This window comes from Neopelma chrysocephalum, unplaced genomic scaffold (assembly GCF_003984885.1).
Source record: "Neopelma chrysocephalum unplaced genomic scaffold, ASM398488v2 Primary Assembly neopelma1_96523, whole genome shotgun sequence".
In the NCBI taxonomy this organism is placed as follows: Eukaryota; Metazoa; Chordata; class Aves; order Passeriformes; family Pipridae; genus Neopelma; species Neopelma chrysocephalum.
In genome coordinates, this window is record NW_020925169.1 from 169760 (window position 1) to 195415 (window position 25656).

General features: G+C 39.1%; 1 protein-coding gene across 6 annotated transcripts in view; it reads left to right on the forward strand.

Annotated features, from left to right (window-relative positions):
- The window catches only part of MCTP1 (multiple C2 and transmembrane domain containing 1), a 189411-nt gene that overhangs the window by 23279 nt on the left and 140476 nt on the right, over window positions 1-25656 (forward strand). For all 6 annotated transcript variants that reach the window (XR_003538401.1, XM_027708764.1, XM_027708767.1 and 3 more), the window contains exons 3-5: window positions 18783-18925; window positions 20375-20454; window positions 21156-21261. Coding sequence is in view for 5 of the 6 variants with exons in the window: in XM_027708764.1 (XP_027564565.1) it covers window positions 18783-18925; window positions 20375-20454; window positions 21156-21261 (329 nt within the window). In the remaining variant the exon portion in view is untranslated. The remainder of the gene's footprint in view (window positions 1-18782; window positions 18926-20374; window positions 20455-21155; window positions 21262-25656) is intronic.

The following is a 25656-nucleotide window of genomic DNA, read 5'->3' on the forward strand; positions in this document are numbered from 1 at the left end:
TTGGATAAAGAGAATTGTGGCTCCAGATTTAATTCTGATTATCAACAGGTACAGTTCAGCATTGCTCAGTGTGAAAACTAGACTAGGAAAATACTTCTCCATTTCTTTTCTACTTTGTCTTAGCCTTGCTGCCATTGTTTTGCTCTCTGCAGCAGTGCAGTGATTTCTCTTTACCTTGCAAGCCTGGCGTCCTGCTGCTTGGCAGCTGTGGAGGCCAGTGATATTTTTCTACTCCCCAAAAGGTAGCCAGATCTCACACCGGAGTCCTAGTGTCTGATACTAGTCATGATGGTGATGGGATGTAGTGTCCTTTTGTGATGTAGAAAGCATGGATGGAAGAGCAGAGAGGAGTAGTGAGATATGGTGGTGTGCACTTCTCTCAATGTACTACCACAGCTTTGTCGGTTTGAACAAGTCCCTTTGCACAAGGTGCCAAAGTCCACTTAATGATGGGCTGTGTTGATTTGGTTCTTTCTGCTCTCATCTTGACCTGCTCTCACTGCCAGGTCCCTCACTCCATCCAGCAAAAGGCTTCTACTTGGTCTACATACAGCATTTTTCTTCTAATCTGGCTTTCTGTTTCTATCATTGCCAGGAATTATGCACTTCAGGAAGCGGTTACCTGTTAGGGACTTTACTGTCCCCTTGAAAACTTCAGAGGGAACAGCTTCTCCCCTTTGCCTGTGAAGCTGGAAAAAACATCAGGCCATCATTTGAACCTTAATAATTGATCGCTTGTTTACCCCTGTATTTCTGTAAGCATCTGATGGACTGTTGCATTTCTGTTAACACACTGTGGCTCTTGTTTTCTCTCCTCATATTTCCACCCCAAGAAAAAGAAAACACTTGAGGAAATTGCATGGCAGCCTTCTAAGAGTATGGTTAAATGCCCTTTCCTAAGCTTTTAGGTTTATTCCTCTAGGAAGATGGACTGTCTTAAGTAAATTGTGGGAATATTAACTAAATGAGAATATAGTTTAGGAGCTAATCCTGGACATTTTACAATGAAAGCTGAAGGCTATGTAATTTAGTGAAAATTTTAATTAAACCCCCCCCAACAATATTAATTCCCCAGATTGAGATTTGTTTATGGTGCCTATGCAGAAATATGTATTGATATGACTGAATGGATATCTGTAAGACCTCAGCACCCAAGCTACGAGCTCACTGAAGGGGTTTTACTTTAAAAATTACACAAGGCTCCAACAATATCTGCCCTCTGGATGTATTAGAAGAGCCTTTGATTCTTTTAACACCTTAAGAGAGAGCACAGAGGAGAAAGGCTGCACACATTTTCTCAGGGGGTACTTTTACTGGTATACTTTAGGAAAAAAGAGTACTTGGCAAAAGTTTTTTAAAGGGTAACATTCAACCAAAATAAAGCATTCCACAAAACATTGACTTAGCACACGCTAACCCATACAGTTTAGCAAAATCCAACCCATCTGGTCTCAAGCTACCCAAAATATTAAGAAAGGAGATTAAAAGACAAAGAAAGAAAGAGAAAAAGAGAAAATTATAGCTACCACTGGAGTCCTGTGTAAGTCCAGCTTCCTTGTGTCCAGGTAGCAGGGTTTGCACAAGCATGGACAGCACATGTTGCTGTTTTTATTTGCTTTGACCTCCCTGTGGCCGCACCCCCCACCCCCAGGCAGGACCACCCCCCAGGCACACCAGGGTGTGGTATGGGCAGTGCTCCCAGGCTGTTTTTGACTGACAGCTTCTCCAGGGTTGCCCAGTGAGATTTGCAGAGGCTGGGGTGTAGGATAGGGCATTACCTCACCTTTGTGAAATCCAGCCTGTCCCTTCTTCCTGTCCCCAGTCCCCTCAACACTTGAGTTGCTCCGAGCCAATAATTAATATAATAACCCAGTGTCCCGCAACAGCAGAAAAATAGTTATGAAATGCAAAAATAGCTTTCTAGATTTTTCAAGCATTTTGTGATTAGTTGCTTTTAGGTACTCAAAATTGAAACTGTCCGTTTGCAGTACTCTAGGAAAGTTCATATGCAGCGAAGACAGTGGTTGCATGGAGATGGACTGTGGGCTAAATAGGTTTATTGTAGTACCAGAAATCACAACACATATTAAACAGCAGGCTTCCTGTGTATTTTAGGTGCACTCTAGATTTTATGATTAATTAATTCATTTCTGATCTGATTGAAGTAGATAGCAGAATCTCCATCAGTGTGAGTGGACCAGAATTTCCTCAGCTGTAACAGTTACGTGTGTAAAATATATTAGAATCCTATAAAAATGAAATAGAAAGAAAACAATAAAATAATCTTTAATTTCTTGTGAGAAGTGCTGTTAAAACATTTTTCATGTTTTCTAGAAAAGGCCATTTAATGGGTTGAGTTTTACAATTAAAAATAGAAACTAGAGAAACTCTCTGGTAAGCGCTTATAAATAGCTGTTCAGAGGTGATCTTTGGGGCATTTCTTTGTATTTTGGTTACAGGTCAATTTAGAAGAATAAGAGGGGATTCTAATGAAACTTGATAATGCAGTGTAACATAAACTGTCAATAAGAAATGATGCACCACATTGAGCAATGTGGTGTTCCTGCCCATGGCAGAGTGGTTGGAACGAAGATCCCTTCCAACTCTATGAGTCTATGATATAACTTAATACTTAGAGGAGTCCAGCTCTCTAAAAATGCTTTTTCCAGTTTTTTTTCCCCTCTTTTAAGACATCATAGCTCTTGTGTGCCCATTCAGCTAAACTCATGATCCAGTATGAGGAAGAGTAAATTTGCTATTCAAATTTGTTTGTAAAACTTTCCTACTGTAGTGACAGCCTTGCCACTCTTGTTGAGTACAGGTAGAGAATGCTTTTGGATTAGCACATCAATACAGAGAAATCAAGATCAGTTTTTACGGCAGAATCATTCCAGTCTTAGCTACCTAAAGTAGTATTTTGAACTGTGTATGTGTCATTTCATGGCGGATCCACTGAACCGTACAAAGTAAAGATCTTGTATTATCTCAGTCTGTCACCTAGTTAAACTTCACACTGGCTAAACTTTTATTAACAGCATTTCTAACTGCAAGGTGTCCTTTCCCTTTTGCTCATGTTCAGGAAGACATTTTTAAAATAAAAGAATCCGTTAATCCCAGCTTCTGCAGTCTTTTTGGACTGACTTCTCCATTGATGTCCTTGAAAAACGTTTAGGAAATAAAACAAGGAAAAGTGTTTACCAGGGTAGTTATTTTTCATTGTTATGAAAATCAGTTTGAAAGTATTAACTCATCTTCATATCAGGAGTATGAAGATAGATAATTTTTAATCAGAATACTGTATCTTGACTTCTAATGGTGCTTGCCTTCTGTGTTGATTTTTAGCTGACTTCGTACAGTGATATCCTTGGTAGCTTTCGCTGTAATGATGTGAGAGTTTTGCAAACGGGTTCTTAACTGTAAATAATCCTTTTCTGATTGCTGTTTGTCATTGATACTGTTAGTTTCTTATCATACAGGATTTGGTGAACAAGTATGGTCATGTAAGCTAAGTTATAATGCAGAAGATGGCAGTCATGGGAAGTGAAGCTTCTGGCCAAGAGCAGCTCAGTTATTAAGACTGTGTGCTGTTTTCTGTGAGGCTTTGTGACTGTAAAAATTCAGAGACACTTATTCTGTGTCTAAAAATGATTCGAGCATTGACTGTGCTCAGAATTTGACTTTAACCCTGGAAAAGGAAACTGCTCTGTTTCTCTCTATTATGGCCCTATCTGGACTGCACAGAAGCTTACATTTATGAAAAAGACTTGCTATATATTTATTCTGAAATTATATAAGGCATATATATACACATATACCTATATAGTTGTTCATTTTTGTGTCCTAAACAGGAAAGTGAATCATAGGCACAATCCATCCCAGAGTGATCTTAGTCTCAACATATAGATATGCACAAAATACAGTTAGAGACAGATGAGAAAGTGTAGGAACTTCATCCTCAGAAGAGCCCCACTTCTCACAGCAGTGGCATGATGTGGATGCTTTGGTGTGAGCTATGTGGCATGAGATTGAGAATGAAGGAGGAGCTGGGGTTAAGTGCACAAATTCTCGGGGAGGCCAGAAAGTTTCCTACTATTCCAGTAAGAGTAGCAGTAGATACTTCTATGATGCAAAGTGGAGTTTACTATTGTGTTGCCATTATTCCAGTCTGTTAGGGCTTATTGGCATGGGGGTCACATTGTTTGCCTGCTGATCAACCAATACACTTTGTCCAAAGCACACATTACATGGCTTTGTACTTGTTCATTCTTGTAAATTGTCATAGTTTAGAGGCATCATTTGGATTCTTTTTCTCTCGAACTGTGAAACTGTAGCTGTGATTCCATTTTCAGTAGTTACAAAAATGGTAAGAATAATCAAAATTTGTTTGAAAATTCTAGTACTAACACTAGAGATCATTCTTTTTGGCCTGTAAGCCAATCCCAGCAGACTTTTCCACATTTTTAACTTACTTTTATATTATTTTTTTAGGTTTAAGTGGAGTTTGAGTGACTCCAGTCATAAGTGCTTAATTGGGTAGTCATCCTTGGCATCTCTCTTTCTTGGTGGACAGATATGGCACAGTCTTTGAACTACAAAGTGTCACCATGTTCCCCTTCCTGCAGGATGTTTGTGGAGGGACACCGCAACACCTTCACATAACTCCCCTCTCTGTTGCTTCCCCCCTAAGAGATGCTTATCAGTGTTTAGGGAACCTCCATAGGGCATCATGACCCTGTTCCATCTGGGAAGCAGCAGCTGGGTCTCCTCTCTAATTCTTATTCTCCTTTAACTTTTAACCCTATTCACTATTCCACAGCTTTTATATTTCCTTTACCTAGCATTTTTATTTTACGTTTTAAGTTTCAGCTTTCATTTCAGTCTGAAATAATAAATTATTGTCCCTGTGGAATGAAATAAAAATTGCATGTTTTGCTGGAGAGATAGATTGTTGCCTGCACTGTTAAATTGACAAGGGCATCTCACATGTTTGTCAATTGCAAGTATATAGCCAAAAGATTATTTTCTATTAAACTGGAAGGTATAGTGTATAACAACAACAGTGAGCTCGGTTTTTTGGGCAAGGCAAATCAGAGGCTTCTGTCCTTGTCCCAGTAGAGATGAAACCTCCGGTTTTGCAGAAGTTGACTGTCTTGAAAAACAAATGGTCATGCTTTAAACAGTTTCAGGAAGACCATAATTTCAGGCCTGAGATTTTAGGCTAGAAGAAACAGAGTTTCCTTTGATTAAGGGATTCTCTTTTTGTGTGGTGGGTTGACCCTGGCTGAATGCTAGTGTTCAAGGCCACGTTGGACAGGGCTTTTGGCAACCTGATGTAGTGGAAGATGTCCCTGCCCATAACAGGGTTTTGGACTAGATGGTCTCTAAAGGTCCCTTCCAACCCCAGCCATTCTATCAGAAGAAGATAGTTTCTTTATTTTCCTTTTTGAAATTTTTCCCAACAGGCTGAAACCCAATTGTTCCCCAGGGGAAAGTTAGGTTTTCTTAAAAAAAATTAAAACTAGAATTTTAATTGCACAATGATGAGTATCTCAACTATGCAGAACTTTCATGGGACAGTCACTCTTTTCTCTTCAGAATGAGCTTGCTTATGATTTTCTCTTCCATGTTGAAAGTTAAAACTGTGAGTGAACAAAAGTGATAGAAAAATGCATGTGACTGTGCGATAGCTAAACAGCTTTAGTAAAATCAGTTAATTAGCCATAGTAAATGTACTTGGAACTCAGTGTTTTTCTAAGATGTGATTTCTTTCTTCTTAATATATGAAGTATAAAAACATCTCTTCCTCAAGTGACAGCTCAATGGGCTGTTTTTCAAAATGGGACTTCATGATATTGGGGTTCCTGTAGCTGGTGTTCTCTCTTTTTAGTGGAATATTTTAAAACTTGTGTCATGGTTTGAAAACCCCAAAATCCAATTCCCGAGTCCTAGCCCCCGTCCCACATCTCAACCCAGTGTGAGATGGGTTTTTCCAGACACCACACAAGACTCAAAATGGGGGGAAGGGAAATATATTACAATGACTGTACACATCACATAAATATTATAATACATTACACACACAATCTTAACTATCTCCTATGATAAATCACTATATACAATGGATCAAATCTCTTCTTCCTCCAAATAAAAAGTCCAGGAGGGAAGAAGGAAGAGATCCTTTTCACTCTCCAAGCAGCAGTGTCTCTAGGGTAGCAGGCTCCTTCTCTTCCATGCAGCAGCTGTAGCTGGATCTTTGCCAATACACATGAGGGGGGTCTCCAAACCCCTCTCGGCCTTTCGACTCCAGGCGAGGGTCTTCTCTTCCGTGGGTTGCGTAGCAGGGACAAAACTCGCTTCACCACGTCATACCACAAAGTACAGGAGCCTTCGTGACGGTCCCTATCTTCAGGGGATTCAAGCCCCTTGCAGAGCCTCCCATGCTCTGTTTCAAGCTGGTTGCTATCTTAGCTTAGCAGCAGGGGGGAGGCAAAGCTCTCCTCCACATTCCATCGGCTGTCCCCATCCAGCTCCGGGACACCTAAGAGCTTCTCAGCTCCTCTCTTTGCAGTGCTGTAGCACTCCAAGACTCTTCTCAAGCAAGAGTCCATCTCCCTCCTCCTAGGAGGGTTCTCAAAAGGAGTTTGGGGGTTTTGGTTTTCAGTTCTTACCCCAACTCTTTCTATAGAGATTAGTTCTACTCTCTCTCTCTCCATCAGAGATCTCTGTGTCTTTCTGCTCGGCGGCTCTGCTGCTGCTTCTTATCTGCTTGGCTGTTTGCCACTGTTTCTCCGGTCAGTGCTGGTCTGCGGCCGCTTCTGCTGCTGTTTACGGTGCAGAAGCTTCCAACTTCTCAGCTACAGATACTTAGCCCAGTTTTAACACTGTTCCAAGTCCCTGTAGCCCCCCAGCCGGGGGCTGGGGGCCATGGCCCCCCAGAGGGGCTCCTGCCCCTTCCTCGTGGCTTAGAACGTGGCCACCTCTCTTGCAACAACAACTACAACTACCTTCTTTTCCGGTCTGCTTGCGATATGTTTATATTTGCAGGAGTCCTCATTGGTTCAACCTCAAAGGTCAGCACCCCCTGGGGGTTACTATTTTTATAACTCTAGGGGGAAAACTGTTTCCCCCCACCACAACTTGTCTTAAGGATTTCAGTGTGTGGTTACCTTATGCTATAGGTGGAGCTTCAGTTGGGGTTTTTTAGACATGCTGGTAGTGTTGCCAAATACCTCTGAAAACGATGGGAGTAATAGAACCCTCTAACACTGTCTTTTTAGTGTTAGAAAGCAAGTCATAACAATTTTTGCTATATGCTGCCTAAAAGTGACTTAAGGCCTAACACAGCTTATGATTAATTAAAACAACTAATTGAAAGGTTTAATTAAAAGGTAACTAATTATAAGATTAATTAAATTATTCTCTGCTAAAACTATATATTAAAACCAAGTATTAGAAAAGTTACGTCATTTCCAAGAATTCCTCCCTTTGGAAGTGATTTTATTTTTTTTGTAAAGATTATTTCCACTTTTTTTTAGTTCCATTGAGTATTTAGCAAAAGTTAAAACATTAATCACTACTAAACCATAAACCTTTTAATAAAACTAATCACATTTATTAGACTATTTAACACTTTAAAACATGTAATTTAATCTTTTTTAGGACTAATTTAAACTTATCTTATTGAAGTTATCTGGTACCTCAACAAAACTACTTAAGATCCTTAACACTGTATGAACAAACTTAAGTTTATAAAAAAATTCTATTATGTAGAGTGACCAGCTATCTTTTGAGACCCTGTTTCAGCTTTAGATTAAATAGTTTGCATTGAATGTACATGTTCTGTTACATCCTATTTTGCAAATTTGGAATAAAATCCATAGTCCAAAAATTAATATCAAAACTATAATAATTATGCCAATCAGTTTTCTTGCACTTGCACTTAAATTTGGGAACCCCACAATGATGTTAACCAATTAAACACATCTTCCCCTTGGTTTTGGTATATGTCATGAAAAATTCTACTTTTTCCAGATCAGTCTGAATTCTTAAGGTCTGATCCATGTATACACAGCAACTGATGTTAATGACTGTGCACACACCACCTTTGGAAGCCAGAATCAGATCTAGAGCCATTCAGTTTTGTTTGACTACTTTTGAAAGGCTGGTAAGTTCTTGTTGCAAAGCATTAATTGCATTGTTTGTTCAGTTTTCTATTTGTTCAGTTACTGTGGATATACTCCCTATAGCTTTCTCCAATTCTCCTAGCCGTGGTAGAAGTCCTCTCACAAACTTGTGGAATCCAAAGGACCTCTCAATTAAGGGATTTAAATTTCACTTATGTCTTCCTATGAAAGATCCTAGATGTCCTGTGGAGAATTTCAGTTTATGAGTGTCATCTGGTTTTGGGCCTACAGTTCCAATGGTGCATATTCCTTGCCATCCAGGGGGTAGAGCTTTTCTAGCCTTGTTTCTGCAAAGCCATTAGTATCCCATGTTATCTGGAACAGGCCACCAATGTATATTCAACATACTTGTTCCTGTTACATCTGAATATGAACAACATTTGGGATAATCTCCCACCATTATTCCTTGGTTGCAATTAGATGATCCCATTTCCGTTGAGGGGCTGCTTCTGGTCCTTTTAGGAATCTTTGAAACAAGAGTCCCCATGATTGCTATTTCTACTGACAAAATTTGTCAATCTATGGCTTTGGGCTGCTTTTCTGTCCAAAAAGAGCATCACTCCAGTTGGAGTAAAAGCATTGGAAGATACACCTAGTATTGGAAGCTCCATTGTCTGAATGCTTTCATCTGAATGAGTGGGAAATTGAGAAGAAATCCAACAGTTACTGCTATTTGTTGTCAGTGTCAAAGCCTGCATTAGTTTTAGGTGTGAATTTTCTTCCAAGGGTCTAGTAATATTTGTTCTATTTGTGTCATGCTAGAGAGATCTTCAGGGAAGAGGATGTTGCTGTCTTTCCCACTTACCCCCCAGGCTTAAACAACAAACTTATATGGTAATGAAAGTATTTTAACCAAAGAGATTATATATTCTCTTAAATTGTGATTACCTATCACATGGCTCTCTCCAGGAGTAGTTACATTTTGATATGGTCTCCCATAAAGGGTTTTGTATGGGCTTACCTTTTTCATGGAGTTTGGCTGGATTCTAGTTTTTAACAATGCCAGAGGAAGAGCCTGCATCCATTTAAGTGAGGTTTCTTGACAGAGTCTGTTTATTTGCCTTTTTAATCTTTGGTTAATGCTCTTAATCTCCCAACTAAATTGTGGTCTCCTAGGAAGATGTAAATCCTATTTGATTCCTGATATTTCAGAGCATTTTTGCACAAATTCTGCTACAGACTGAGGCCCCCTATCTGAGGACATTCCCAATGTGATTCCAAGTTAGAGTATTACTACTTCTAATAATACCTTGGTAACTTCCCTTGCTTTCTTGGTGTGACAGGGAAAAGCTTCAGGCTGTCCAGAAAATATGTCAAGTAAAACCAAAAGGTATTGACATCCTTCTTGTCAAAATAACTTAGAAAAACCTATTTACCAATAATCTCCAGGGCAGTTTCCTCTTTTTGTAGTCCCCAGAGGCTTTTTGTAGGAATATGGATAGTTTTGTAAACATATTTTACATTTACTGACTACACTTTCATAGAATCATGGAATCAACCGGGTTGGAAAAGACCTCTGAAATCATCAAGTCCAACCCTTGATCCAACACCTCCATAGTTACTAGACCATGGCACTAAGTGCCACATCCAGTCTCATCTTAAAAACCTCCAGGGACGGAGAATCCGCCACCTTCCTGGGCAGCCCATTCCAATGCCTAATTACCCTCTCTGTAAAAAATTTCTTCCTAATACCCAGCCTAAACTTCCCCTGGAACAACTTAAGACTGTGCCCTCTTGTCTAGTTTCCTGGGAGAAGTGACCGACACCCACCTGGCTACAACCTCCTTTCAGTTAGTGTAGAGAGTGATGAAGTCTCCCCGAGCCTCCTCTTCTCCAGGCTAAACAACCCCAGCTCCCTCAGCCTCTCCTCATAGGACTTGTGCTCCAGTCCCTTCACCAGCCTTGTTGCTCTTCTCTGGACCTGCTCCAGCACCTCAATATCCTTCCTGAACGGAGGGGCCCAGAACTGGACACAGTATTCCAGGTGTGGCCTCACCAACGCTGAGGACACGGAAAGAATCACTTCCCTGGACCTGCTGGCCACACTGTTCCTGATCCAGGCCAGGATGCCATTGGCCTTCATGGCCACCTGGGCACACTGCTGGCTCATGTTCAGCTTTCTGTCAATCCAAACTCCCAGGTCTCTTTCTGCCTGGCTGCTCTCCAGCCACTCTGTCCCCAGCCTGTAGCGCTGCATGGGGTTGTTGTGGCCAAAGTGCAGGACCTGGCACTTGGCCTTGTTGAACCTCATCCCGTTGGAATCAGCCCAACTCTCCAGCTTGTCCAGGTCCTTCTGCAGAGCCCTCCTGCCTTCCAGTGGATCGATACTTCCCCCCAACTTGGTGTCATCTGCAAATTTGCTGATGGTGAACTCAATCCCCTCATCCAGATCATCCATAAAGATATTAAACAGGACTGGGCCCAACACTGATCCCTGGGGGACACCACTAGTGCCTGACCGCCAACTGGATGCAGCACCGTTCTCCACCACTCTTTGGGCCCGGCCCTCCACCCAGTTCTTAACCCAGCACAGAGTGCCCCTGTCCAAACTATGGGCTGCCAGCTTTTCCAGGAGTATGCTGTGGGAGACGGTGCCAGAGGCTTTGCTGAAGTCCAGATAGACCACATCCACAGCCTTCCCCTCATCCACCAGGCAGGTCACCTGATCATGAAAGGAGATCAGGTTGGTCAGACAGGACCTGTCCTTCCTAAACCTGTGCTGGCTGAGTCTGATCTCTTGTCCATCCTGTAGCTGTTGTGTGATTGCACTTAGGATGATCTGCTCCATAACCTTGCCAGGCATGAGGTCAGGCTGACAGGCCTGTAGGTTCCTGGGTCTTCCTTTTTGTGGATCGGCATGACATTTGCCAACTTCTAATCATCTGGGATGTCCCCATTGAGCCAGGACTGTTGGTAGATGATGAAGAGCGGCTTGGTGAGCTGTTCCACCAGCTCCCTCATCACCCTAGGATGTATCCCACCTTGTCCCATAGACTTGTGAGGATCCAAGTGGCTCAGCAGGTCACTATTTCCTCCTGGATTACAGGGGGGCTATTCAGCTTCCTGTCTCTGTCTACCAGTTCCAGAAGCCAGTTGTCTTGAGTACAACCTGTCTTTCTGTTGAAAACTGAGGCAAAGAAGGTGTTAAGTACCTCAGCCTTTTCCTCATCTTTGGTGACTATGTTCCCCCCATGTCCAACAAAGAATGGAGGTTTTCCTTGCCCCTCCTTTTGCTATTGGATATTTTGCTTTGGATAACTCTTGTCATTTTTTCACAAAGTACTTGATGACCAGGCTATTTATAATAGCTTCTGTTTCCCAGTGTGTTTCTATTTGCTTATCTTCTGCTTTTTGTCTCATCACTGCTTGAGGTACTATGATTTTCTATTTGCAGTTACCCACCATCCTTCATAATTGAGGTGGGCTTTTAAAGTTTTAGCTAGCTTTTTGTTCTGGGCCTGGTACTCTGGGGTTGCATCTGAAAGGTTCACACATTTTAATGGAGTAACTACTAAGATGCTTTTCTGTGCCACCTTTGTAGCAGTTTTATCTGCTTGTCAATTTCCAACGTTAGTTGGTGTGTTTCCAAACTGATGACCTTTACAATGCATAATATCCACTTTGATTGGTAACTGAACACTTTCCAGTGATTGTTTAATGACGTCTCCATACTTGATAGGGGATCCTTGTGCTGAAAGGAGCCCTCTTTCTTTTGAGATAACTCCATGAGTGTGTACTATTCCAAATGTATATTTAGAATCAGTCCATATGTTGTTCTTACCTTCAGACAATTTTAGGACTTGCTGCAGAGTGATGAGCTCAACTTTTTGTACAGAGGTGTTAACAGGTAACGGATTAGCTTCAATTACTTCCATTTGGGTTACTACTGCATACCTAGATTTCCGCTGTCCTTTGCACACAAAACTGCTCCCATCTGTGAATAGTCCCCAGTTTGGATCTTCTGTTGGAGTGTCCCTTAAGTCTTCCCTGCGAAGTCAACTTTCTCAATGGTTAGGAGACAGTCATGTTTTAAGGCCTCTTGGCATTCTGGTACAGATTCAAGAAACATAGCTGTGTTCAAGGCATTAGTTGTTTTCAGTTTCACATCAGCCTGTCTCAGCAGGAGAACTTGATACTTATGCATTTGGTTTGGGGGCAGTCACCACTCCTTTTGTTCTCGGATGGAGATAACCATGTGTGGAAAACAAACAGGTATTTCCTGGCCCACGGTCAATTTCCAGACTACTTGTATTAAAAGTATAGTTGCTGCTCCAGCTGGAAGACAGGTGGGCTATCCCTCACTTGCATTGTCCAATTGCTTGGAAAAATGTCCCACAGCTCTTTTTCATGCCCCCAGTCTCTGAGCTAGCACTCCTAATGCAAAGTATAAGCGTTCATGCACAAACAGTTCAAAAGGTTTGGCCAGGTAGGGTAATCCTAATGCAGTGGCTGACATTAGAGCACTTTGTAAGTGCAAGCCAGCTAGCATTCCAGAGTCCACTGTAGTATCTCTAGGGTTTCTTGGGGCCTCATATAAAACTCTTACCAGAAGTCCGTAACTAGGAATCCATGGCTGATACCAATCAACTATTCCTAAAAATATTCTTAATTCACATACAGACCTTGGCTCTGGAGTTTGGCAAATCATCTCTGTTGTTTCAGTTTTGAGGCTTTGCAGTCCCTTATATTTGAATCCCAGATATGTCTGGCAATTTGAGCCTTCTTCTTGGATACCTGTAACCAGCTTGTCCTAAAAAGTTTAGTAAACTTACAGTCATTTCAGTACATCTGGTTTGGACTTCTGTGGCTATCAGTATATTATCTACATGCTGCAGCCAATGTGATTTTTTTATTTTCCTTTTTCCATATTTCCAATTATTTTGCCAGTTGATTCTCAAACAAAGTGGGGTTATTTTTGACTCTTGTGGGAGGACAGTCTATGTTGATTGGGTTTTACATCCTGTCTAGTGACTTTCCCATTCAAAGCAAACAGAGATTGATTTACAGTTGCAAAGGGTGTGTGGAGGAGAGCATCCTTAAGATCCAAACCAGTGAAGTATCATCAGATACCTTAATTGTGGTTAGAAGTGTATAAGGATTTGCTACCACTAGGTGTATTGCACTGTTTTATTAATAGCTCTTGTACTAGTCTGTATTCATTAGTATGTGGCTTTTTACTAGTAAGATGGGAGTATTATATTTTTACTCACATTCCCTTAGTATCCATGTTTGGACACATTTAGTAATTAATTCCTCTGACCCTTGTCTAGCTTCTAATTCCAAAGGATATTGTTTCTGCCATACCAGTCTGACATCTGGTTTCAGCTGTATTCTGACTGGCTCTGCTGCTTTTGATCTCCCCAGAATTCCAGAGGCCCACACCAAAAGACTTAACAGCTTTTTCCACCTCTTCTGGGATTTCCTTTGTTGTTTTTGGTTGTTGTAACAACATAAAATCCTGGGCCAACACCATTTCACTATAAAAAATTAGGTACTTGTATTTGTTCATTTTCAAATATTATCTCTTCCTAGCAAAACCATTGGGCATTCAGGCCCAATATATAGAAATTGATGTGTTAACCACTGTTTACCTATCTGGAATTTTTAAAGGTTGGAAAAAATGGCAAAGTTTTGCTTTCCCAGTTGCACAGTGGCATTTACAATATTTTGGCTCAGAGCCCTTTTGCATGTATTGAGAACAAAATAAACTGCGCTGTTTAAAATCACCAGTTCATTCCTCAGCATCTAGGCGTCAGCTGGAGATGCCTCCCCTTTGTGTTTTATCTAATATAATTTTAATAGCATAATTGCCTTTGGAATAGTGTCTTTCATTCCACATATATGTGATCTCTAGTAACTGATTAGTAGCTTCCTTTAAACTTAATTTTTAAGATTCTGCCAATTTAGTGGTTGAAAAATGATCATCTACTGTCCCCTGCTGGATTCCTTGAGCATGCATTCTTTCTCCCTTCCTCTTTTTCCTCTGAGGTCTCCCCACTTTTCCAAGTCAAAAGCTTTGTCTCAGTGGAGTCACTAGAACTTGTTGCCAAATACCTCCAAAATTGTAGGGGAATAATAAAACCCTCAAGCACTGTCTTTTTAGTGTTAGAAAGCAAGACATTACTTTATTTGCAGCATTGGGTGTGTATGTGGCCAACAAAAATCCTGCCTCCATATGGACACCAATACATTACTTTTTCACCTATTTATATATTTTTACCAAACAAATTATTATTAATTGGTTCTTAATTACATAATTTTCTTTCGTTATTTACTGTTCTACCCTCTATTGGTTATTAATTTCTTGCTTTCTATGCTAATTAAGTCCACATCTTTAGTCTGTTTAGTATTTTTTTCCTGAATTTTTTGTTAATTCTTTTCTTTATCTGCTGGTTTCTGCAAAATGTCCTTGGTGGTTCATTCCAGATGTCCAACAATACATCTTTTTCTCTTGGGCTTTGTTCATTGAAGCACATCCAAGTTAGTTTAGCAAAACTTACCGTTTTAGTACTTTTCCCAAACTATGTTCTCATAAAAGTAGCTTATAACAATTTTTGCTATATGCTAGCTAAAAGTGATATGAGGCCTAATACAATTTAGGATTAATTAAAACAGCTAATTAAAAGTTTAATTAAAACTATATATTAAAACCAAATATCAGAAAAGCTTTATCATTCCAACAGTAGTTTGACTTTGTTCACATGGAGTGAAGGGCAGAAATACTGTAGAGGAATATGGAGGCTTTTGCATCATACTTTCCATCTCACTAGCACAAGTTATGGCAGAGCAGTCTCAAGCTCCCCTGTGTTCACTGTTGAATACTGTTCAGCTAACAGTTTATCACATTATATTAAATAGGATTTCATTAAGAAAAAAAATCTGTTCAACAAATGGCCTAACGATGTTGAAAAACCTGTTATGAAGCCTCATGAACCAATTAAGCAAACAAATATAATTTATGGGGAATTCATCTTCTTTCTCTCCAGTAGAACTTGGATTACTATGCTGGCCAAATTTGTCTTTATTGTATTTCCACTCTATTAACAGCTCTGATTCCTTCCCAAAAGTAGTTTAGTAGGCCTGTCAGCAAACATCTTAAATATTTCTCCAGAAAAATATTTTTTATCTTCCTGCTGTGTGCTTATGAGATCTAATCTATGTCCTGAACTTGCAAGGTGCATTTTAGGAGATGTCTGCAAGGAGAGAGAGGAATGTTAGACCTTGGTGTTAGTGCCAGAGTTGGACCTGCAGGACCAGAGGAGAGCTTGCTTCACAGGGCCAGGTAATAGTGACTGCAATGATGGATAGTTTCTCTATCATCTTGGTGAGAGTTAGGCCAGTGTTTCCTAGGAATAGAGAGGCTGCCACCCTGTGCCAAGAGTCCTTATTGCCTTTACACAGGCAATGTTGGTGCTTCAGCAAGAGAGCAGTCTATCATAGTTTGGGTTTTTTGAGAGAAGGTTTTCTGCTGTTTAAATGAATTCTCACATGGATGCACATAGACACAAAGAAGTATGTACAAAGGTGAAAAACTCCCCTTGAGTTCCGTGAAATAGTCACGTTAGGAGCCTTGGCATTTTTCAAAGGCTGGAGGGTTGAGATTTGAGGATTAGGGGGATTTTCACCTGTCCAAACTGTGGGCTGTCAGCTTCTCCAAGGAGAATGTTCTGCGAGACATTATCAAAGGCTTTACTGAGGTCCAGGTAGACAACATTCACAACTTTTCACTGATTAACTAGGTGGGTAATCTGATCATAAAAGGAGATGAGGTTGGTCAAGCAGGACCAGCCTTTCCTAAACTAATGGTGGCTGGACCTGAATGCCTTGATTGTTTTGTATGTGCCATATAATCAGTCAAGATAATCTGTTCTATAACCTTCCCAGGCACTGAGGTCAGGTTGACAGGCCTGTAGTTCCCCAAATCCTGCTTCCAGCCCTTTCTGTGGATGTGCATCACATTGGCTAATCTCCAGTTGTCTGGGACCTGCCCAGTTATCCAGGACTGATGATAAATGATGGGGAGTGGCTTGTCTAGCTCTTCCACCAACTCCCTCAGTGGATGAATCCCGTCTGGTCCCACAGACTGGTCCAAATGGCTCAGCAAGTCACTAACTACTTCCTCCTGTATTACATGAGGTTTATTTTGCTCCCTACTACCTCAAGGACTGGTTTCCATGAGGATAACTGGTGTTGCTGTTAAAGATTGAGGAGAAGTAGGCATTAAGCACCTCAGACTTTTCCTCATCCTTGGTGAAAGTGTTGCCCCCCGTGCCCAATAAAGGATGGAGATTTTCCTTGGACCTCCTTTTGTTGCTAATCTATTTATGAAAACACTTATTATTTTTCACAGCATTGGCTAGATTGAGTTCTAGCTGAGTTTTTGCCTTTTTGATTTTCTCTCTACATGACCTAAGAACATCCTTATACTCTTCCTGAGTTGCCTGCCCTTTCTTCCAAAGGTCAACCAGGCCAGTCTTCTTCCCTGACAGCTCATCTTTGAGCACATAAGGTCCTACTCCTGCATATTTAAGATTTCCTTCTTAAAGTATGCCAAAAAACTCTATAATTTCATGATCACTGTGCCCAAGATGGCTTCTGCCACAGCCCTTCTCTCTTCATAAACAGCAGGTCTACTGGGGTACTACACTGGTAGCCTCACTTACCCCTGCAACAGGAAGTTATCTTCCACATGCTCCAGGAATTTCCTAGACTGCTTCCTCTCTGCTGTGTTTTCAGCAGACAACTGTCAAGTTAAAGTCTCTCACAAGAACAAGGTCTGGTGATCATGAAACATCAGCCAGCCGCTTACAGAATATGTTATCTGCCTCTTCATCCTGGTTGGGTGGTCTGTAACAGTCCCACCATAATGCCTTGTTAGCTTTCCCCCTGATTCTTATCCATAGGCACTCAACCTTATCATCACTATCCTTGAGCTTTATACAGTCAAAACACTCCCTTAATGTAGAGAGCTCCCTCACCGCCTCTCCTTCCTCGCTTGTCCCTTCTGAAGAGCTCCTGACCATCCGTTGTACTCCAGTTATGCAGTCGTTTCACCTTGTTTCTGTGATGGTCACTATGGCATAGCTTTCCTGCTGCACAATGGCTTCCATCTCCTTCTGTTTGTTACTCCTGTTGTGTGCATTGGTATAGATGCACTTCAGCCGGGCTGTTGATTTCACCCCCAACAGTGGCATACTGCCTCCAGGCTCATGTCCAGTGAGCCCGGTCTTATCCTTTTCCCCCTTCAAACCTGGTTTAGAGGCCTCTCATTCAACCCTTCCGACTCATAGGCTAATATCCTTTTCTGCCTTTTTAGATGTTGCAGGCTGTCAGGGGATGACTGATTTTGCCCTCTCCTACCTTAGTCATGCAGGAATTCCTGGTACAATCAAGGGATGCTTCACTGCCAAACTCTTTACACGAAGGCCAAGGCCTAACAGGATTCCTGAGGTTGTAGAGTGGTCCCGAGGAGCAGTGGGATGGATGCACCACCCCATGGTATCTATATTCAAAATATTCTTCTCGTTACACAGAATTAATTAAAATACCTGATCTTTGCCTTCAAAATCACCACCACTACTTGAATAACCAAGGAACAAGTTAGTTGTGCTAGACAAAACATTTTTATGCCAATGAATTGCGCCCCAGTAATTATGGATGGAAACGACTCTAACCCTGTCACATATGAGACCCTGGTTTCCACCTCTCTAGCTTTCTGAAAGGGAGATAAAACTTTAGGTAAAGAATACTGACATCTTCTGGCTGGATGAAATAATGCAAAGAGCTCCAGTCATACCTTCCTAATTTATGTTTAGAAGAATGTGTTACAATTTTAAGAAAAGTGAATGACTGTATTTCCCAGTAGATGGAAATGCAAACTTCTAAAATATGTCAGGCTTGTGAAAAGCCTTAATAGTAAAAAAAAAAATCTTGTCTTGTAATTTTACTGCTGTTCATGAAGATGCAACTGTTATTCATGCTAAAGTTATTGTTTATTTTAAGATAGTCTTTGATCACTTAGTCTCAGATGTGCTCTTGGATTACTGCAAGAAGCATGTTGTGAACTTTATGGACTGACTTTAGAGTTGATTTTGTCGTTGCGAGTGTTGTAGGAAGTGAATCTTCATGGAAGAGGAAAGCCTGGACACAGTAAAGTCAATGAAAAGTTGCACTAGTGATGTCTGTGGACTATGTGCCTTTTGAAAGGCACAAGATAATTAGATTAATGTTTTACAGGAGTAATTTTAACTATATAATCTAATTTTTGTGGTTGCATTAAGATAATATCCTAGCCTTAAGAAAGACATAGTTTTGTTAAGTAAAACCAACACTGCAGTAGCCAGTATTTCATGTGTGACTTTGGGAATGGATTGCAAACAACAGAAAGTGATGCAAGCACTTGATATTAACAGAGTCAATTACCTGAGTAATGACACCCTGGAAAATAATAGATTGCGACAATAAAAAATTCTTTCATCTGATGCTGTTTTTGGTTTGATTGTCTATAGAAATTACTTTTAGTTCTGTTTGAAGTAATTTAGTCTCCATTCCCTTACTGTATTACAAATATATAATTAATAGTATATGTGTCTTTAACAGGAACCAGTGATCCATATGTCAAGTTCAAACTTGGAGGAAAAGAAGTATTTAGAAGTAAAACAGTACACAAGAACCTCAATCCTGTGTGGGAAGAAAAAGCTTACATTCTTATCGATAACCCAAGAGAACCATTGTATATAAAGGTAGGACACTATCTTACATATGTTGGACAAATTACAACAGAAGAGTTATTGAAAGAGTTTAATTTTGTGATTTTTGTATGCTGTAAAGTTTATTGTACAATAGTGCATTACTAAAGACTATTATTTAAATTATGTCTGTGGAATGATGATATCAACATTTTAGAAAGTGGCAAATACCACAAATCTTTTTGTTTATTTGAGGTCATCATTGTTTTGTATTTCTTTAGTGTGATCTTAGCAGAAGGACAGAGAAAGTAAACTGTCTTTCATGGTGATGGCATGTGAGAGGCTTGTGCTCACATACTTGCATTCAAACCCTTTGAGTCCTGCAGCAGTGTTGTAGCCTTTGGGCCATAGGATTTCTGTTACTGCTGTCTTAACGCTGTCCATATTAAGATATTTGTGGAAGATGAACCTCTTTGCCTCCTGGAAAAGAGTTAGTGTAATACAATAGTTGAAGTATTTGCATTAAAATTGAAGAACTTGAACTTAGTCCTGTTATACCTCAGTTAAATGTTCTCCTTACAAGATGTTCACGAGTCTCACTTTTACTTAGCTGAAAGTATATTCTGGTCCTCAGAAATCCTCATGACAATGCTTACCAAAAAAAATTTAATTTACCTTGAAAGTTGATTTTGATAATTGACACTTTCCCTTTTTTTTTTTTTTGTGTCACAATTTTTTTTTGTTGCCTTTTTTGTTTATTTCTCTGCAAATCTGCCCCTAGTTTATTTGTTGTTCTTTCTTCTGACTTAGGAAGGTGTAACCCATCTCAGTTTGTACTATTCAATGTATTGGCCACAGATTCCTGTCTGGATATCAGAAAATTTGTCCAGGTGCTCTCTCTTTAGGTAGGAAATTAGCGGGCAGGGTTTTCATAGTAGATTATTAAATGTCATTGTTTCCTTACACATATCCATTAAGTTTTAATCTTAGATTGTAATATTTCTAACCCTAGAAAATTATGCAACCTTCAAAATGTACAATTATATTATTCCTAATACTGATGCAAGTGCTGTAATAACCCACTTTTCATAACCGTATCCTGCCCTCCTCCTTCCATTTTGCAGAATTGATAAAGGAATCAATGTATAGCAAATCAGTGATTCTGCTTAACTTTAGATATTCTTTTGATCTTCATTCTTTCAGTGCCAATGTTTATCAGAATGCTTTTTTTTTTTTTATAAAATTGATGTTCACATATGTAGTCTAATAGTAGTATACACCACTATGTGTCTCTACGTGATGCAGTCTGACTTTTAAACAAGCAGTTTCAAGCTTGATTTCTGGCCAGAAAGTTTCAGGTTGCTTTCAGGTAGTCCTGGTTTAACAGGTGAGAAACATGAAGCTGTAACTCTGGAAAAGGAGTTTCAAGAACCATTCATAAAGTCAGAAAAGCTCAAAAGAAAGAAGATTTCTAGTACTGAAAAATGCTCCTGTGCATCTTAGGTATTTGACTATGACTTCGGACTTCAAGATGACTTCATTGGTTCAGCATTTTTGGATCTCACGTCATTGGAATTAAACAGGTATGGCACAAACAAGCCTACAGAATATTTCTATATGGCTGTCTGCTAATATCATGTTTGTGGAATTGCAAATAGTACTTTATGCTAGAAAATAATTATACCAGAGAATATTTTGGGTTGGAAGGGACCCACAAGGATCATTGAGTCCAACTGTTAAGTGAATGGCCCATATGGGGATGGAACACACAACCTCGGTGTTGTTAGCACCATGCTCTAAATAACTGAGCTAATCTCAGGGTTTATATATAAACCTACTAAACTAACCAAGGAAAACCACATATGGTTAGGAAAGTACTTTATTCTGAATGTTTATATATTAGCTGATTACGAACAACATTTTTATAGTGTCTGTGGAGCAGTTAGTTTTATAACCACTTTAATCTTGGTTTTATGCTGTCTTCATTCACAACATAACCACCTGCTGTTTGACTTTCTTTTTTCTGGTTTTTAATCCATTAATGTTAAAGTTCTGATTTAATTTCTTAATAAGTAAAAGCATTTAGTATTTTTTTATGATCATTTAGACAGAAATACTTTAAAGCAGAAATAGGGCAAATTTGTGACACTGTTTTTAAGTAATTTCTTATAAATGGAGATGCCTTTAATTCTCATAATTCAGAAATTTCATTATCTGTGAAATATATCCATAATATATCAAGTTAATGGAAATCAAAATAAATATGTACTTTTTTGTCTCCTAGGCAGACAGATGTTACCTTGAGTCTGAAGGATCCGCATTACCCTGACCATGATCTGGGAAGTATATTCTTGTCAGTTCTGTTGGCTCCCGGAGAACAGCGAGAACAGGTAATTTTAATATTTTAATATTTTAATAAGTGTGATCGCTCCTGTGATTGTTCTGTGGTTGGATGACTTAGAGCACAAGAGTAAACCTCAAATTCTGAGATTAATTTGATTTTTCTAATACTTAAAATAACACTGAACGGTGTTTCGGTATAGTACAGCGTGCTTCATCTGAGTTGGATCCTTCCTGAGATAGTAATGAGGAATCCAGATGGAACATAAATTTCAGATAAAGTCAGTTACAGGTGAATGGTGCTGATTAATATGGAGAAACATCAGTAAACCACTGGCTGAGAATTTTGGACCTAGTGCTGCTATCTCTAGGTAAGAATATTTGATTCCTATTCCATGCTGAAAATAAAGCTGAAAAAATGTAGTGTTTCTGCTTTTTTACATCTAATATTAAAGTATTATTTGATGTTTTTTAATTTCCTGTTTACATTTCAATTATGAAATGGTGTGATTTTCTAGGTTTATTCTAGTTCCTTCATCAGTCTTAGTTTTCTGAGCTGCTTAGTTGTAAGTGAAAATATTTTCCAGTTTTCTAGTCCTAGTTGTGACAAACTCTATCTCTAGATGGATATATTTTACTAGCTTTTTGTGTGTTGACTTTTGACTTGGGTAGTATAACCGTGGCAGAAATAGAAGAGATGATATCTCAGAGGTTGTAAAATAATATGGATTCCTCTGGCTTCACAGAGGCTGCAGTGAACCACATGGACCTTGCAGCTAAATTTTGCCTTAAATAAGCTGTTTTCAAATTAAAGAAGAAATCGCTGTTAAGCAACAGATCCTGTAGAGGCAGGGTAGCGTTTTTTTTTTAATGCCAGTCTCTTTGCCATACCAGCAGTCACCCCTGTGCAGCCACTCGGAAACTTTCTTCAGAAACTTTGCCCAGGCACTCGGACACATAGACACACACCATGAACTCCACCCCGACCCCCAACGCCACCAGACTTCCAGAATCTTCCGGAAAGAAGACTGCACATGCCCAGAAGTCATCCAGGAGGAGAGATTGGGGCATTACTGGATAAACTCCCAATTTTTGACCTGTATGTGGGCCCCCACCTCTGATGGACCGGGACTATGTATTGTAACCACAGACTATGATCACCCATACATGGCTTGAGCCACGGGTGGTGATATCCTTCTCTCTTTTCTCCTGTCTCTTTTTCTCTATTTTTCTCTTTCCAATTTTCCTCCTCTAAGATGATCATACACTCCAGAAAAGCTATACACCCCTTTTCCAATCCATTACCTTTTTTCTCCAGTTTTGGTTTTAAAGCATGTTTTAATTAAATTTGTTGTTATATTGGTTTTTTAGCATCATTTTGCTTTAATCTTTCCCCAAGGATCTGTTAACAATGAACCTGGTTGCCCTGCCTCAGAAGTCGGTTGCAGCAGAGGCCAAGGAAAAAGAAAGCATTAATCTGATTAAATTTTCCATGGATATGGTCAACTACATGGTTTTTGTAAGACCATTTATGTTTCTGAATGCTGCAGTGTGAGTCATCATCCTCTTGCATACCTGAGGGCTACTGGCAGGTTGTAATAGTTCTTTTTCCACTTTTCTCCCAGGTAACATTAAATAGCCTAGTAAGTCAGTTACTGGAACTAGATATTTGGTATAACCAAGATGATGTAGAATTTTGAAAATGGGTTTCTTCTCTGTTAGTTTGCCTCGTAACATTTTGTTAGCACTGAATAAAAATAATGGAATATGGTAGTAATGCGCATCTAGCTTATTTAAACAGTGTATTTTACTTTTTTTTAAGCAATATGTTTGTCCAGACAATTTAGAATTCTGTCTTGCACATTTGCACCGCAAGTGTTTGTTACTTAAATGAAAAATTTATTTTATTTTGGATTTTTTTTGCGTGCATTTAGGTAAGACCAACATTTCTGAGTCAGATGGTAATTGCCCTGTTTTTCCAAGTGGTTTTGGCACTATCCTGCCATAATACTAAATCAAGTAGCACAGAAATACTGTATTTTTATGTGGGACATGATTATGTGAACAGCATGTTAGTTTCCTTTTTCATCATACTGCGCTGATCTGTGTTGTCAGCTCTTATAGAGAGAGTGCTCAAGAAAATTACAGGTGAGAAAGTGAAATTAAGACACTACAGTGTAGTTTGTCTTTCATAGGGGGGTTGGTGATTTAGCTACTGAATGTCAAAAGTATTGGGAGCACCACAGACTTGTTGGGTAGCAACTTTTTTCATATCCAACTGATTGGTTGTAATAGGAGGAAGAACTGGGTTTGTGCTATCACACATTTAATTGTTTGCTTTTTTTAGTTTAGCTCAAGTGAAAAAATTTTCTTCCCATTCAAACTGTTAAATGGGACTTCATTCTGAAAATGTTCAAGATTCCAATTAAGAATCTGGTTCCTAATCTGAATCTTATTGTTAGAAACCAGTCTTCCGAGATACAGATCTCAGAGCAGTTCTGGCAAAGTTGCAGTAAAATCAGAGAATTTGTATCACAGTACGAGCAAGATAACTTACACAATTAATATTAAATTGATGTATATGAATGTGTTGGGGGTTTCATAATTAAAGACTGAATTATCTTGTACTCAGTTACCATATGTACTTATTTATTTGTTAGATTTTTTTACTCTTTAAGGAGTAGATATATTGCTAAGTGTATCACTCCAATTAAACTATTGTCTTTGGTTATTTTTGAAAGGTTTTGTAATAATGACGATAATTTCTATTGAAATTAGTATGGCTGAGATCAATAAATTTTCAAATGTTGTTAAAAGATCAAGACTAATTCTTGTCCACTCTCGAAATGTGCACCATATAAAGTAGCAATTAAATAATGTCCTACATTCTCATGCTGTTTGAATGATTGCTGCTCCCCCTTTACTTGGATATCTCTATTTAAGTAATAATTCAAGTGTGGTTGAAATGTATAGATAAAAACCTGTGAGCACCTTTAAATATGCTTTAATGACTGCTGCACAGAAGACATGCTGTCTCTTCACATTATGTACATTTTTTCCTAAGTAATTTCACATTTACTTAAAGCCTGTTTGTTTGATATCCCTATATAGCTTACATTTCAAAAATATAGTTTCTTCTGAATAGGTTTTATTTTGCTCTGGTGATAACTTGTGAATTCCTTGCAACTAAGAATTGCAAGTCATTGAGTAATTAAGATAATATTTTGCCATTTTACACCATTTACATGTTGTCACACATAAATAGTGTAGAATGGTTAAATCATAGAGCTGAATATTTCAGAAATTAACTGCAAGTACTTATATTGAAGGTACTATAATTCCATATATTTTAAATGAGAGTGTTATTAAGACCATTGGGAAATAAAAAAAAAAGGAATAGCTTCAACAAAAGAAGTATTAGCTTTCCCATGTAGCCATAGAAGCCACATATCCTGTATTTTGGGCAGGTCTATAGCCGTATTTCAAATAAAGACCTCTTGAACAAGATGATGTTTGTGATGTGTCCTTTGGTAACTTGATGTGGATGATACTTTCCAAAGAGATCCTTTCACTGCCTCAACTGCAGTGAGGTTGTTTTAGAGGTCATGCATTGATGTGCAGGTGAAGGAAAAGTTTTCTGAGAGTGTGTTTGTGTGGCTCGAGGACAGGTCCTGTAGCAAAGTGCTATATTGGCATTTCAAAATAATGTAGCTATATGTTACAGGAAGATGCATCCTGTCACACTGCATAAGAAATATTGATGCTGATGGAGGATAAGGTACTCCAAGTGGAAGTTTGAAGTTAAATGAGACAAAATGGGGGGCCTTATATATTGCCATCTGTCTGTGAGAGAGGTATTATTGCAAATGATTTTAAAAATAAGCAGTCCATTTGACACAGTAATAGATTATTTTGTTTTGGGTGAAGCCTTGAGATGTGAAAAGAGATGAGAGAGAGATTTGATCCACACAGGAGCATTTTCTTCCTTATCTTTCTGGAAAAAAATTCTGATGAAATTCAGATTTTCTGTGTACTGACTGATAAGGTGATCTTGAGAATTATAGCTGGAAGGTCCCATTTCCTCAGATCAAAACATTACATTTTTGGATTCAGATATCAATTAAGAATGTTAACATATACATATGTTCATATAACTGTATGTAAAATTATATTACAATGACTACAAAAGGGGAGTATTTATTTTGGAATCTGGTGGAAAAACAGTGCTTAAGTAGTTTATGATTGTGTTTTTCCAGTATGAGAATATTGGACATAGTTTCAATTAAAAGAAATTCAATATACTAGTTTCATAAGTAAGAACACAGTATTCGATTTTGTGGTACATTTTATGTGAAGAAGATGCAGAAGTAGCCTGCAGTTATTAAATATTAATGTAAGAGCATGGGCAGGTGAACAAATCAAAATTTCTAGCAAATCTTGTCTCT